The 12617-nt window shown below is 76.2% G+C and overlaps 2 protein-coding genes across 2 annotated transcripts; both read left to right on the top strand.

Moving 5' to 3' along the window:
* Positions 1-2050: 2050 nt before the first annotated feature.
* RRP8 (ribosomal RNA processing 8) lies at positions 2051-9021 on the top strand (the record flags this gene model as incomplete). Its single annotated transcript, XM_084281191.1, has 6 exons — positions 2051-2116; positions 2222-3552; positions 4086-4215; positions 6470-6576; positions 7555-7651; positions 8322-9021. The coding sequence occupies 6 exons, from the start codon at positions 2051-2053 to the stop codon at positions 8430-8432; spliced, it is 1842 nt and encodes a 613-aa protein (XP_084137317.1). The 3' UTR covers positions 8433-9021.
* A 102-nt stretch (positions 9022-9123) lies between these two features.
* Positions 9124-11890, top strand: LOC311204849 (uncharacterized protein-like; the record flags this gene model as incomplete). Its single annotated transcript, XM_084281190.1, has 2 exons — positions 9124-9255; positions 11717-11890. Coding segments are annotated over 2 exons (306 nt in total), but the record flags the coding sequence as incomplete, so codon positions are not given.
* Between the last annotated feature and the right edge of the window lie 727 nt (positions 11891-12617).

Raw genomic sequence — 12617 nt, 5'->3', positions numbered from 1 at the left:
CCACCCGCGTCCAGGGATCCCGGAATCCCTCCGGAGTATCCCCCGGAGCCCCCTCTGGGCCCCCCGGCAGGCAGGGACTTCGGAACCCCCCGGGACCCCTCGGAACTCCTCCCGGACCCTCCCCAGAGCATCCCCCGGAGCCCCCCCGCGGCCACGGACTCCGGATCCCCCCCGGGTCCCCCTTTAACTTCCCCCCCCCCCAGCCAGGGACCCCCAGACCCCCTCGGAGCCTCCCCAGAGCCCCCCGGTGCCCCCTAAACCCCCCCCCCCCCGCAGACATGGACCCCGGGCCCTCCCGGAGCCCCCCCGGAGCATCCCCCGGAGGCCCCTCTGAGCCCCCCCCGCGGCCACGGACTCCGCAGCCCCCTGGGATCCCCCTGGAGCCCCCCGGAGACCCCTAAACCCCCCCCCCCGCAGACAGGGACCCCGGGCCCTCCCGGAGCCCCCCCGGAGCATCCCCCGGAGCCCCCTCTGAGCCCCCCCGCGGCCACGGACTCCGCAGCCCCCTGGGATCCCCCTGGAGCCCCCCGGATCCCGCTTTAACCCCCCCCCCCCGCAGCCAGGGACCCCGGACCCCCCGGAGCATCCCCAGAGCCCCCCGGGAGCATCCCCCGGAGCCCCCTCTGAGCCCCCCCCCGCGGCCACGGACTCCGCAGCCCCCTGGGATCCCCCCTGGAGCCTCCCCAGAGACCCCTAAACCCCCCCCCCCCGAGCCAGGGACACCCCAGACCCCCCGGAGCGCCCCCGGAGCATCCCCCGGAGCCCCCTCTGAGCCCCCCCCGCGGCCAGGGACCTGGGAACCCCCCCGGAGCCCCCCCGGAGCATCCCCCGGAGCCCCCTCTGAGCCCCCCTCGCGGCCACGGACTCCGCAGCCCCCTGGGATCCCCCCTGGAGCTCCCCCGGGTCCCCCTTTAACCCACCCCCCGCAGCCAGGGACCCCCCAGACCCCCCCAGAGCCCCCCCGGAGCATCCCTAGAGCATCCCCCGGAGCCCCCTCTGAGCCCCCCCCCGCGGCCACGGACTCCGCAGCTCCCTGGGATCCCCCCTGGAGCCCCCCCAGAGACCCCTAAACCCCCCCCCCCGAGCCAAGGACACCCCAGACCCCCCCGGAGCCTCCCAGAGCCCCCCCAGAGCCCCCCGGAGCATCCCCCGGAGCCCCCTCCGAGCCCCCCCCGCGGCCAGGGACCCGGGAACCCCTCCGGATCCCGGATCCGCCCCGTCCCGGCTCCGTTACCAGCCCCCCCGCCCCCCCCCGGCCACTTCCCGGGCGCAGGGACAGGCCGAGCCCGGGGACCCGCTCCGGGACAGCGAGAGGGCTCCAGCCCCTGGGGGCGGCCCCGGCCCCAACTCCCCGGTTCCCGGCCCCGCCGGGCCCCCCCCGCGGCCCCGCCCCGCCCCGGTCCCGCTGCCACGCGGGGCCCGGCCCGGCCCGGCGCGGCCCTTACCGGCTGCGGCGCAGGGCGGCGGCTCGGGGGGCGGGGCCTGGGGGCGGGGCCCGGGCTCCGTGGGCGGGGCCTGGGGGCGGGGCCCGGACCCTGTGGGCGGGGCCAGAACCCTGTGGGCGGGGCCCGGACTCTGTGGGCGGGGTCTGTGGGCGGGGCCCGGACCCTGTGGGCGGGGCTCGGACCCTGTGGGCGGGGCCAGGACCCTGTGGGCGGGGGCTCGGACCCTGTGGGCGGGTCTCGGACCCTGTGGGCGGGGCCAGGACTCCGTGGGCGGGTCTCGGACCCTGTGGGCGGGGCTCGGACCCTGTGGGCGGGGCCAGGACCCCGTGGGCGGGGGCTGGGGCGGGGCCTCGGGGACATGGCGGCGAGGCCTTGAAGCCGGGTCTGGGGGCGGGGCCCGGAGCCCTGGGGGCGGGGCCTGGGGCGGGGCGGGGTCTCTAGACAGGGCCTGGGGGGCGGGGCCCGTCGCTCATGGGGCGGGGCCTGGGGGGGGCGGGGCCCATCGCTCAGGGGGCGGGGCCGGGGGGCGGGGCCCGGGGCTCTGTGGGCGGGGCCTGTGGCCGTCCTGGCCGCGGTTGCGCCGCGCACGTGCGTTGCGCGGGGCCATGCGCGCGGCGGTGGCGCGCGGCGGCGCGGGGCGGGGGCGGCCCCGGCGAGTCCCGGCCCGGCCGGTAAGGGCGGCGCGGGGGGGGGGAGGGGGGAGGAGCGGCCCGGGCCGGGCCCCGGGGGGGGCGGCGGGGCTGACCGGCCTCCCCCCGCCCGCTCTCCCCCCGCAGGGCCCCGCGGCGGTCAGGAGGCGGCGGCGGAGCAGGAGCCGGGGCCCGGCGGCCGAGCCCGGCCAGGAGGATGAGCCCGGGGAGCGGCGGCAGCGAGACGAGCGCCGGGCGGGGCGGGAACCGCGCCCGGGACGAGGGACCGGGGCCGGGACCGCCGGGACCACCGGGACCGGGACCACCGGAACCGCCGGGACCGGAACCGCCGGAGCCGCCGTCCTGACCCCCCGCTCGGTCCCCCCTAACGCGGAGCCCGGGACACCGGTGGCTGCGGCCCGGGAAGCGGCCGGGAAGCGGCGGAGGAAGGAGCGGCAGAGGAAGCGGCGCCGCGAAGAAGGGCAGCCGGCCGGGACCGGGGGGCTACCGGACCCAGAGGCTTCCCCCGAGGAGCACCGGGCCCCAGAGGCGGCTGGCGGGAGGCAGCTGGCCCCGGAGGCTTCTGCCGTGGGACACCCGGCCCCGGAGGCGGCTGGGAAGCGGCGGAGGAAGGAGCGGCAGAGGAAGCGGTGCCGCGAAGAAGGGCAGCCGGCCGGGACCGGGGGGCTACCGGCCCCGGAGGGGGCTCCCGGAGGGCAACCGGACCCGGAGGCGGCTCCCGGGGGGCACCCGGCCCGGGAACCAGCTGGGAAGCGGCGGAGGAAGCGGCACCGGGCAGACGGGCAGCCGGCCGGGATCGGGGAGCAACCGGCCCCGGAGGCTTCTGCCGGGGGGCAGCCGGCCCGGGAACCGGCCGGGAAGCGGCGGAGGAAGGAGCGGCAGAGGAAGCGGCACCGGGAAGACGGGCAGCCGGCCGGGACCGGGGGGCTACCGGACACAGAGGCTTCTCCCGGGGGGCACCGGGCCCCAGAGGCGGCTGGGAAGCGGCGGAGGAAGAAGCGGCGCCGGGCAGACGGGCTGCCGGCCGGGACCGGGGGGCTACCGGCCCCGGAGGCGGCTCCTGGGGGGCAACCGGACCCGGAGGCTTCTCCCGGGGGCTGCCCGTCCCCGGAGGCGGCTGGGAAGCGGCGGAGGAAGAAGCGGCACCGGGAAGACGGGCAGCCGGCCGGGACCGGGGGGCAGCCGGCCCGGGAAGCGGCTCCCGGGGGACACCCGTCCCCGGAGGCGGCTCCCGGGTCCCGTTCGGCGGCCCTGCGGGCGCGGATGGCGGAGCGGCTGCTGGGCGCGCGGTTCCGGTTCCTCAACCAGCAGCTCTACACGTCGAGCAGCCGGGACGCGGCGCGGCTCTTCCGCGACGACCCCGAGGCCTTCCGCGTCTACCACCGCGGCTTCGCGCGGCAGGTGGCCCGCTGGCCCCAGCACCCCGTGCAGCGCGTCATCCGCTACCTGCGGAGCCGGTGAGGCAGCGGCACCGGGGCTGACCCCCCCCCCGCCCCGCCTCCCGCCCCCCCCCCGCCCCGCCTCCCGCCCCCGCCCCCGCCCCGCCCGGCCCTGAGACCCCCCCGCCCCGGCTCTGAGCCCCCCTCCCCCGTTCCGCCCCCCCCGCCCGGCTCTGAGCCCCCCGCCCCCTGCCCGGCTCTGAGCCCCCCCCGCCCCCCGCCCGGCCCTGAGCCCCCTCCGCCCCGGCTCTAAACCCCCCTCCCCCGTTCCGTCCCCCCCCCCACCCCGCCCGGCTCTGACCCCGTCCCCCGCCCCGCCCGGCCCTGAGGCCCCCCCTGCCCCCGCCCCCCCCCGCCCGGCTCTGACCCCCCCCTGCCCCCCGCCCGGCCCTGAGCCCCCCCCGCCCGGCTCTGACCCCGCCCCCCCCCGCCCGGCTCTGACCCCCCCGCCCCCCCCCGCCCGGCTCTGACCCCGCCCCCCCCCGCCCGGCTCTGACCCCCCCGCCCCCCCCCGCCCGGCTCTGACCTCCCCCCGCCCCGCCCCCCCCCAGGCCCGCGTCGCTGGTGGTGGCGGATTTCGGGTGCGGGGACTGTAAGGTGGCCGCCAGCGTCCGCAACACGGTGCACAGCTTCGACCTGGTGCCGCTCAGCCCCCGCGTCACCGTCTGCGACATGGCCCAGGTCTGCGGGGCGAGGGGGGGACGGGGGGTGGGACAGGGGGTGGGGGCTGGGGGATGCACGGGGGGGATGGGGGGGGACATGGGGTGTGGGGGACGGGGGATGCACGGGGTGGGACGGGGGGTACATCAGCTGGGGGGCCGGGGGGATGCACGGGGGGGCCGGGGGGGGACATGGGGTGTGGGGGCTGGGGGATGCACGGGGGGGATGGGGGGTGGGACATGGGGTGTGGGGGCTGGGGGATGCACGGGGGGGATGGGGGGGGACATGGGGTGTGGGGGCTGGGGGATGCACGGGGGGGATGGGGGGGGACAGGGGGTGTGGGGGCTGGGGGATGTATGGGGTGGGACAGGGGGGGGACATGGGGTGTGGGGGCTGGGGGATGCACGGGGGGGATGGGGGGGGACATGGGGTGTGGGGGCTGGGGGATGCACGGGGAGGCCGGGGGGGGACATGGGGTGTGGGGGCCGGGGGATGCACGGGGGGGATGGGGGGGACATGGGGTGTGGGGGCCGGGGGGATGCACGGGGGGGATGGGGGGGGACATGGGGTGTGGGGGCTGGGGGATGCACGGGGGGGATGGGGGGTGGGACATGGGGTGTGGGGGCTGGGGGATGCACGGGGGGGATGGGGGGTGGGACATGGGGTATGGCAGCTGGGGGGCTGGGGGATGCAAGGGGGGGATGCAGGGGTACATCAGCTGGGGGGATGCGGGGGGGACATGGTGGTACCTCAGTTGGGGGGCTGGGGGATGCAGGGGGGGGATGTGGTGGTACCTCAGCTGGGGGCTGGGGGATGCAGGGGGGATGTGGTGGTACCTCAGCTGGGGGATGCGGGGGGGGATGTGATGGTACCTCAGCTGGGGGCTGGGGGATGCGGGGGGGATGCGATGGTACCTCAGCTGGGGGCTGGGGGATGCAGGGGGGATGTGGTGGTACCTCAGCTGGGGGCTGGGGGATGCGGGGGGGATGTGGTGGTACCTCAGCTGGGGGGGTGCAAGGGGGATGTGGTGGTACCTCAGCTGGGGGCTGGGGGATGCAGGGGGGATGTGGTGGTACCTCAGCTGGGGGCTGGGGGATGCAGGGGGGATGTGGTGGTACCTCAGCTGGGGGGGTGCAGGGGGGATGTGGTGGTACCTCAGCTGGGGGGGTGCAGGGGGGGATGTGGTGGTACCTCAGCTGGGGGGCTGGGGGATGCAGGGGGGATGTGGTGGGGGCCTGGGGGATGCAGGGGGGATGTGGTGGTACCTCAGCTGGGGGGATGCAGGGGGGGATGTGGTGGGGGGGCTGGGGGGTGCAAGGGGGACATGCTGGTACCTCAGCCGGGGGGCTGGGGGATGCAGGGGGGATGTGATGGTACCTCAGCCGGGGGCTGGGGGATGCGGGGGGGATGCGATGGTACCTCAGCTGGGGGGATGCAGGGGGGATGTGGTGGTACCTCAGCTGGGGGGGTGCAGGGGGGGATGTGGTGGTACCTCAGCTGGGGGGGTGCAGGGGGGGATGTGGTGGTACCTCAGCTGGGGGGATGCAGGGGGGATGTGGTGGTACCTCAGCTGGGGGGCTGGGGGCTGCAGGGGGGATGTGGTGGTACCTCAGCTGGGGGGATGCAGGGGGGGATGTGGTGGTACCTCAGCTGGGGGGGTGCAGGGGGGGATGTGGTGGTACCTCAGCTGGGGGGCTGGGGGATGCAGGGGGGATGTGGTGGTACCTCAGCTGGGGGGCTGGGGGGATGTGGTGGGGGGGCTGGGGGGATGCAGGGGGGATGTGGTGGTACCTCAGCTGAGGGGATGCAGGGGGGATGTGGTGGTGGGGCTGGGGGGATGCAGGGGGGGACATGCTGGTACCTCAGCCGGGGGGCTGGGGGATGCGGGGGGGATGTGATGGTACCTCAGCTGGGGGGCTGGGGGATGCAGGGGGGATGTGGTGGTACCTCAGCTGGGGGGCTGGGGGATGCAGGGGGGGACATGCTGGTACCTCAGCCGGGGGGCTGGGGGATGCACTGCACCCTGCCTGTCAGGTCACAGGGACGTGGGGGGGGTTGTGGGGGGCAGGAGAGGGCGGGTGGGGATCCCCAGGACCCCCAGCACAGGGGGAGTCGCTCCCAGAGCCGCGGGGGCTGGACGGGACCTCGAGAGGCCACTGGGGCTGGTGCTGTGCCCCTGCCTGGGGCAGAGAGGATCCCGGGGAGCATCCAAGGCCCTGGGGAGCAGCCGAGCCCCCCAGCATCCTCCTCCTCCCCTTCCTCCTGGCGCTGGCAGGTGCCTTTGGCGGCCGAGTCGGTGGACGTGGCGGTGTTCTGCCTGGCGCTGATGGGCACCAACCTGCAGGAGATCCTGGAGGAGGCCAACCGGGTGCTCAAGATGGGGTAGGAGGGGGGCTGGGGGGGGCTGAGGGGCTGGGGGGGGGATGAGGAGGCTGAGGGGCTGGGGGGAGGAGGAGGAGGCTGAGGGGCTGGGGGCTGGGGGGAGGCTGAGGGGCTGGGGGGGCTGAGGGGCTGGGGGTAGGAGGGGGGCTGGGGGGGGCTGAAGGGTTGGGGGTGGCTGAGGGGTTGCGGGGGGGGGGAATGAGGGTCTGGGGGGCTGGGGGCTGGAGGGGGATGAGGGGCTGGGTGGAGGAGGAGGGGCTGGGGGGCTTGAGGGGCTGGGGGTAGGAGGGGGGTTGGGGGGGGCTGAGGGGTTGGGGGGGGGGGAATGAGGGTCTGGCTGTGCCCAGGGCAGGGGGTGCTGTGCTGGGGTCAGGGGTGCTGGGCAGGGGTCAGGGGTGCTGGGCAGGGGTCAGGGGTGCTGGGCAGGGGGTGCTGTGCCGGGGTCAGGGGTGCTGGGCAGGGGGTGCTGTGGCGGGGTCAGGGGTGCTGTGGAGGGGTCGGGGTGCTGTGCTGGGGTCAGGGGTGCTGGGCAGGGGTCAGGGGTGCTGTGCTGGGGTCAGGGGTGCTGTGGAGGGGTCAGGGGTGCTGTGCTGGGGTCAGGGGTGCTGGGCAGGGGTCAGGGGTGCTGTGCTGGGGTCAGGGGTGCTGTGGAGGGGTCAGGGGTGCTGTGCTGGGGTCAGGGGTGCTGGGCAGGGGGCAGGGGTGCTGTGCCGGGGTCAGGGGTGCTGGGCAGGGGTCGGGGTGCTGTGCTGGGGTCAGGGGTGCTGGGCAGGGGTCAGGGGTGCTGTGCTGGGGTCAGGGGTGCTGTGGAGGGGTCAGGGGTGCTGTGCCGGGGTCAGGGGTGCTGGGCAGGGGGCAGGGGTGCTGTGGAGGGGTCAGGGGTGCTGTGCCGGGGTCAGGGGTGCTGTGCCGGGGTCAGGGGTGCTGTGGCGGGGTCAGGGGTGCTGAGCGGGGCCGCTGATGGCGGGGCCGTGCCAGGGGCACGCTGCTGGTGGCAGAGGTGGCCAGTCGCTTCGGGGACATGCGCAGCTTCCTGGGCGCCATGGCCCAGCTGGGCTTCAGGAGCGTCTCCAAGGTATGGGATGGGATGGGATGGGGATGGGGATGGGATGGGGATGGGATGGGGATGGGGATGGGATGGGGATGGGATGGGGATGGGATGGGGATGGGGATGGGATGGGGATGGGGATGGGATGGGGATGGGATGGGGATGGGATGGGGATGGGGATGGGGATGGGGATGGGATGGGGATGGGATGGGATGGGATGGGGATGGGATGGGGATGGGATGGGATGGGATGGGATGGGATGGGGATGGGAGGGGATGGGGATGGGATGGGATGGGGGTGGGGATGGGATGGGATGGGATGGGGATGGGGATGGGGATGGGATGGGGATGGGAATGGGATGGGATGGGAGGGGATGGGGATGGGATGGGGATGGGATGGGGATGGGGATGGGGATGGGATGGGGATGGGGATGGGATGGGGATGGGATGGGGATGGGATGGGATGGGGATGGGATGGGGATGGGATGGGATGGGGATGGGATGGGATGGGGATGGGGATGGGATGGGGATGGGGATGGGATGGGATGGGATGGGATGGGATGGGCGGGGATGGGCGATACTGGGCGGGACTGGGGGATACTGGGCGGGACTGGGGATACCGGGCCGGGGCCGGCCCTGCCTGGCGGTCCCAGCCCCTCTGGGGGGGGGGCTCGGTGCTGACCGGCCCCCCCGCCCAGGACCTGTCGAGCTCCTTCTTCCACCTGCTGGAGTTCCGCAAGGCGGGGCCGCCCCCCGCCCGCCCCGTGCCCGGCCTGCGCCTGCGGCCCTGTCTCTACAAGCGGCGCTGAGGGGGCCCGGGGCGGCCGCCGTACGGCGGGACCAGCCAATCAGCGGCCGCGTACGGCGGGACCAGCCAATCAGCGGCTTCCGTACGGCCGGACCAGCCAATGAGAGGCTTCCGTACGGCCGGACACCCAGCGAGCCGCTTCCGTACGGCCGGGCACCCAATGAGCGGCTTCCGTACAGCGGGATCAGCCAATGAGCGGCTTCCGTACGGCCGGACACCCAGCGAGCCGCTTCCGTACGGCCGGACACCCAATGAGCGGCTTCCCTACGGCCGGATCAGCCAATGAGCGGCTTCCGTACGGCCGGGCACCCAATGAGCGGCTTCCGTACGGCCGGACACCCAGCGAGCCGCTTCCGTACGGCGGGACCAGCCAATGAGCGGCCGCCGTAGGGCCGGACACGCAGCGAGCCGCTTCCGTACGGCCGGCCCAGCCAATGAGCGGCTTCCGTACGGCCGGACACCCAATGAGCGGCCGCCGTACGGCGGGATCAGCCAATGAGCGGCCGCCGTACGGCCGGGCTCGCAGCGAGCCGGTCCCGCTCCGCCCTGAGCTGTGTCCGTGCGGCTGCCGCGCCCAATAAACTGCTGGATCCCGACGGCTGCGGCCTGGCGGGGGGCGGGGCGGGGCGGCCGCGCCTGCGCAGTGCGCGCGGGGCCTGCGGGGCGGCGGCGGCGGCGCTTCCTGCCGGGGGATGTCGGGGCCGGGCGGCCCGGGCCCCGGCGGGGGCCGCTTGGACATCAACCGCGCCGGCGAGGCCGAGCTGCAGGGAGCGCTCAGCGGCATCGGCCGCCGCCGCGCCCGCGGTATCGTGCGCAAGAGAGAGGTGCGGCCGGGGGCAGCGCCGGGACGGGCCGGACGGGGCTGGGGGGGGCGGCCGGGCCTTGGGGCAGGGCCCGGGGGGACTGCCGGGCCTTGGGGGGGCGGCCGGGCCCCGGGACCGGGCCTCGGGGGGGAGCCGGGCCTTGGGGGGGCGGTCAGGCCCCGGGGCAGGGCCTGAGGGGGCGGGTGGGCCTCGGGACCGGGCCTCGGGGGACTGCCGGGCCTTGGGGGGGCGGCCAGGCCCCGGGCCAGGGCCTTGGGGGGCGGCTGGGCCTCGGGGCCGGGCCCCGGGGGGACTGCCGGGCCTTGGGGGGGCGGCCAGGCCCCGGGCCAGGGCCTTGGGGGGCGGCTGGGCCTCGGGGCCGGGCCCCGGGGGGACTGCCGGGACTTGGGGGGGCGGTCAGGCCCCGGGACCGGGCCTTGGGGGGAGCCGGGCCTTGGGGGGGCGGCCAGGCCCCGGGGCAGGGCCTGAGGGGGCGGGTGGGCCTCGGGGGGCGGCTGCGCCTTGGGGCCGGGCCCCGGGAAAGCCTCACTGGCCGGGGCAGGGCCCCGTGGGGTGGGCAGGGCCTTGGGGGGGCGGCCGGGCCTCGGGACCGGGCCTCGGGGGGACTGCCGGGCCTTGGGGGGGCGGCCAGGCCCCGGGATAGGGCCTGGGGGGGCGGTTGGGCCTCGGGGGGTGGCTGGGCCTTGGGGCCGGGCCCCGGGGAAGCCTCACTGGCCAGGCCAGGGCCCCGTGGGGTGGGCAGGGCCTTGGGGGGGCGGCCGGGCCTCGGGACCGGGCCTCGGGGGGAAGCCGGGCGCCGGGGAAGCCTCACTGGCCGGGGCAGGGCCCCGGGGGGATTGCCAGGCCCCGGGGGGACGGCTGGGCCCCAGCAGGAAGCTCTATGGGCCGGGGCAGGGCCTCGGGGGGGAGCCGGCCCTTGGGGGGGCGGCCCGGCCCCGGGGTAGGGCCTTGGGGGGGCGGCTGGGCCTTGGGGCCGGGCCCCGGGGGGAAGCCGGGCGCCGGGGAAGCCTCACTGGCCGGGGCAGGGCCTCGGGGGGCGGCTGAGCCCCGGGGCAGGGCCTTGGGGGGGCGGCCGGGCCTCGGGGGGCGGCTGGGCCTTGGGGCAGGGCCCCCGGGGGACTGTCGGGCCTCGGAGGGGCGGCCGGGCCCCAGCAGGAAGCTCTATGGGCCGGGGCAGGGCCTCGGGGGGGCCGCCGGGACCCGTGGGAGCGACCGGCACCAGGGGCAGGGCCTTGGAGGGGACACCGAGCCCCGGGGGAAGCACTACGGGCCGGGGCAGGGGGTCCCGGGGGCGCGCCCAGCCCCGGGCAGGGCCTTGGAGGGACGGCAGGGCCTCGGGGGGAGTCCGGGCCTTGGGGAAGCCCCCCTGGCCGGGGCAGTCCCCGGGTGGCCGGGCTCAGGGGCCGCCCCGTTGCCTCCAGGGACCGTCGGGCTGGCGGCTGGGAAGCGGCTTCGGGGGAAGCTGGGGGGGGGGGGAGAAGCCACGGGGAACCCGGACACGGCGTGGGGAGGGTCTGGGGGGTGACAGCGCTTGGGCAGCACCCAGAGGGCAGGACGGAGCTTCCCCCCTCCAGGGACCCTGCGCGGGGTGATGGGTGAGACCTCCGAGCAGGAGCAGCAGGTGGAGCCACCGGCTGAGCCCAGCGGGGTGAGGTTGGACAGAGTCCACCCCCAGAGTCCTGCCCATGGGACACAACAACCCCCAGCAGCTCCAGGCTGGGGAGACTGTCTGGAGAGCTGTCAGGCAGAGCAGGACCTGGGGGTGTTGGGTGACTGGGACTGACCAGGAGCCAGCAGTGTGCCCGGGGGGCCAGGAAGGCCAAGGGCATCCTGGCTTGTGCCAGACCCAGCGTGGCCAGTGGGGCTGGGGAGGGGATTGTGCCCCTGGGCTGGGCACTGGGGAGGCTGCAGCTGGAGTGCTGGGTCCAGTTCTGGGCTCCTCAGCACCAGAAGGACAGGGAGGTCCTGGAGCGAGTGCAGAGAAGGGCAACCAGGCTGGGGAAGGGGCTGGAGGGCAAATCCTCTGAGGAGCGGCTGAGGGAGCTGGGGGTGCTGAGCCTGGAGAAGAGGAGGCTGAGGGGAGCCCTTCTCCCCCCTGCCCTGCCCTGCCAGGAGGGTGCAGAGAGGTGGGCGATGGTCTCTGCAGCCAGGGGCCAGGAGATGGGACAAGGGGCAATGGGCTGAAGCTGCCCCAGGGCAGGGTCAGCTCAGCTGGGAGGGCAAAGTTCTTCCCTGGCAGAGTTGTGGGGCTGTGGCACAGGCTGCCCAGGGAGGGACTGAGTCCCCAGCCCTGGATTTGGGGGGGATGAGGTGCTCAGGGCTCTGGCTCAGCACAGGTTGGATCCTGAAGCTCTTCTCCCACCTCTGGTGCTGTCAGCACCCCAGGGTGGGTTCCAGAGGGGCTGGGAGGTGGGATTCCCCTCCCCAGAGCTTTCCAGCCCCATCCCCTGTGTCCCTGCAGGAGCTGAAGGGCTTCAGCTCCCTGGACGACCTTCTGCACGTCAAAGGCATCACCAGCCGCATCCTGGAGCTCAACAGCCAGCGGCTGACGTGCCGCCGGCCCCGCGCCCCCCAGGACCCCCCCCGGGGGCTGAGCCCGGCCCTGCCGGGGGGCAGCAGCCCCCCCGCGCCCCAGGTGGGGGCTGGGACCTGGGGAGGGGGGGGGAGCTGCTTTGGGGGGGTCTGGGGGGGAGGTGATGTGGGTTGGGGTCTGGAGAGGGGGGAGGAGCACCCTGCCCTGGGGTGGGTGGGCTGCACCACTGGTGGCTTCAGGGGGCATCCCCCGGGGGTGGGGTCCTTGAAGCCCCCACACCCCATCCCTGGGGCACTACAGGGGGCCCAGCACCCACAAACCCACCCTCATCCCTGTCCCACCCCAGGGGGCCCAGCACCCACAAACCCACCACCCATCCCTGAGGCACCAGGGGGGTCCCAGCACCCACAAACCCACCCCCTGTCCCCATCCCTGGGGGTCCCAGCACCCACAAACCCACCACCCACCCCTGAGGCACCAGGGGGGTCCCAGCACCCACAAACCCAACCCCTGCCCCCGTCCCTGGGGGTCCCAGCGCCCACAAGCCCACCCCCCTCCATCTCACCAGGGGGGTCCCAACACCCACAAACCCACCACCCACCCTCGGGGTCCCAGCACCCACAAACCCACCACCCACCCCTGAGGCACCAGGGGGGTCCCAGCACCCACAAACCCACCCCCTGGCCCCATCCCTGGGGGTCCCAGCGCCCACAAACCCACCCCCCACCACCCTCCATCCCACCATGGGGGTCCCAACACCCACAAACCCACCCCCTGGCCCCATCCCTGGGGGTCCCAGCGCCCACAAGCCCACCCCCCACCCCCCTCC

Source organism: Gallinula chloropus, assembly GCF_964237585.1.
Source record: "Gallinula chloropus genome assembly, contig: HAP1_SCAFFOLD_771, whole genome shotgun sequence".
Taxonomy (NCBI): domain Eukaryota; kingdom Metazoa; phylum Chordata; class Aves; order Gruiformes; family Rallidae; genus Gallinula; species Gallinula chloropus.
Note: the sequence above shows the minus strand (reverse complement) of the source record. Positions and strands in the feature narration are given on the sequence as shown.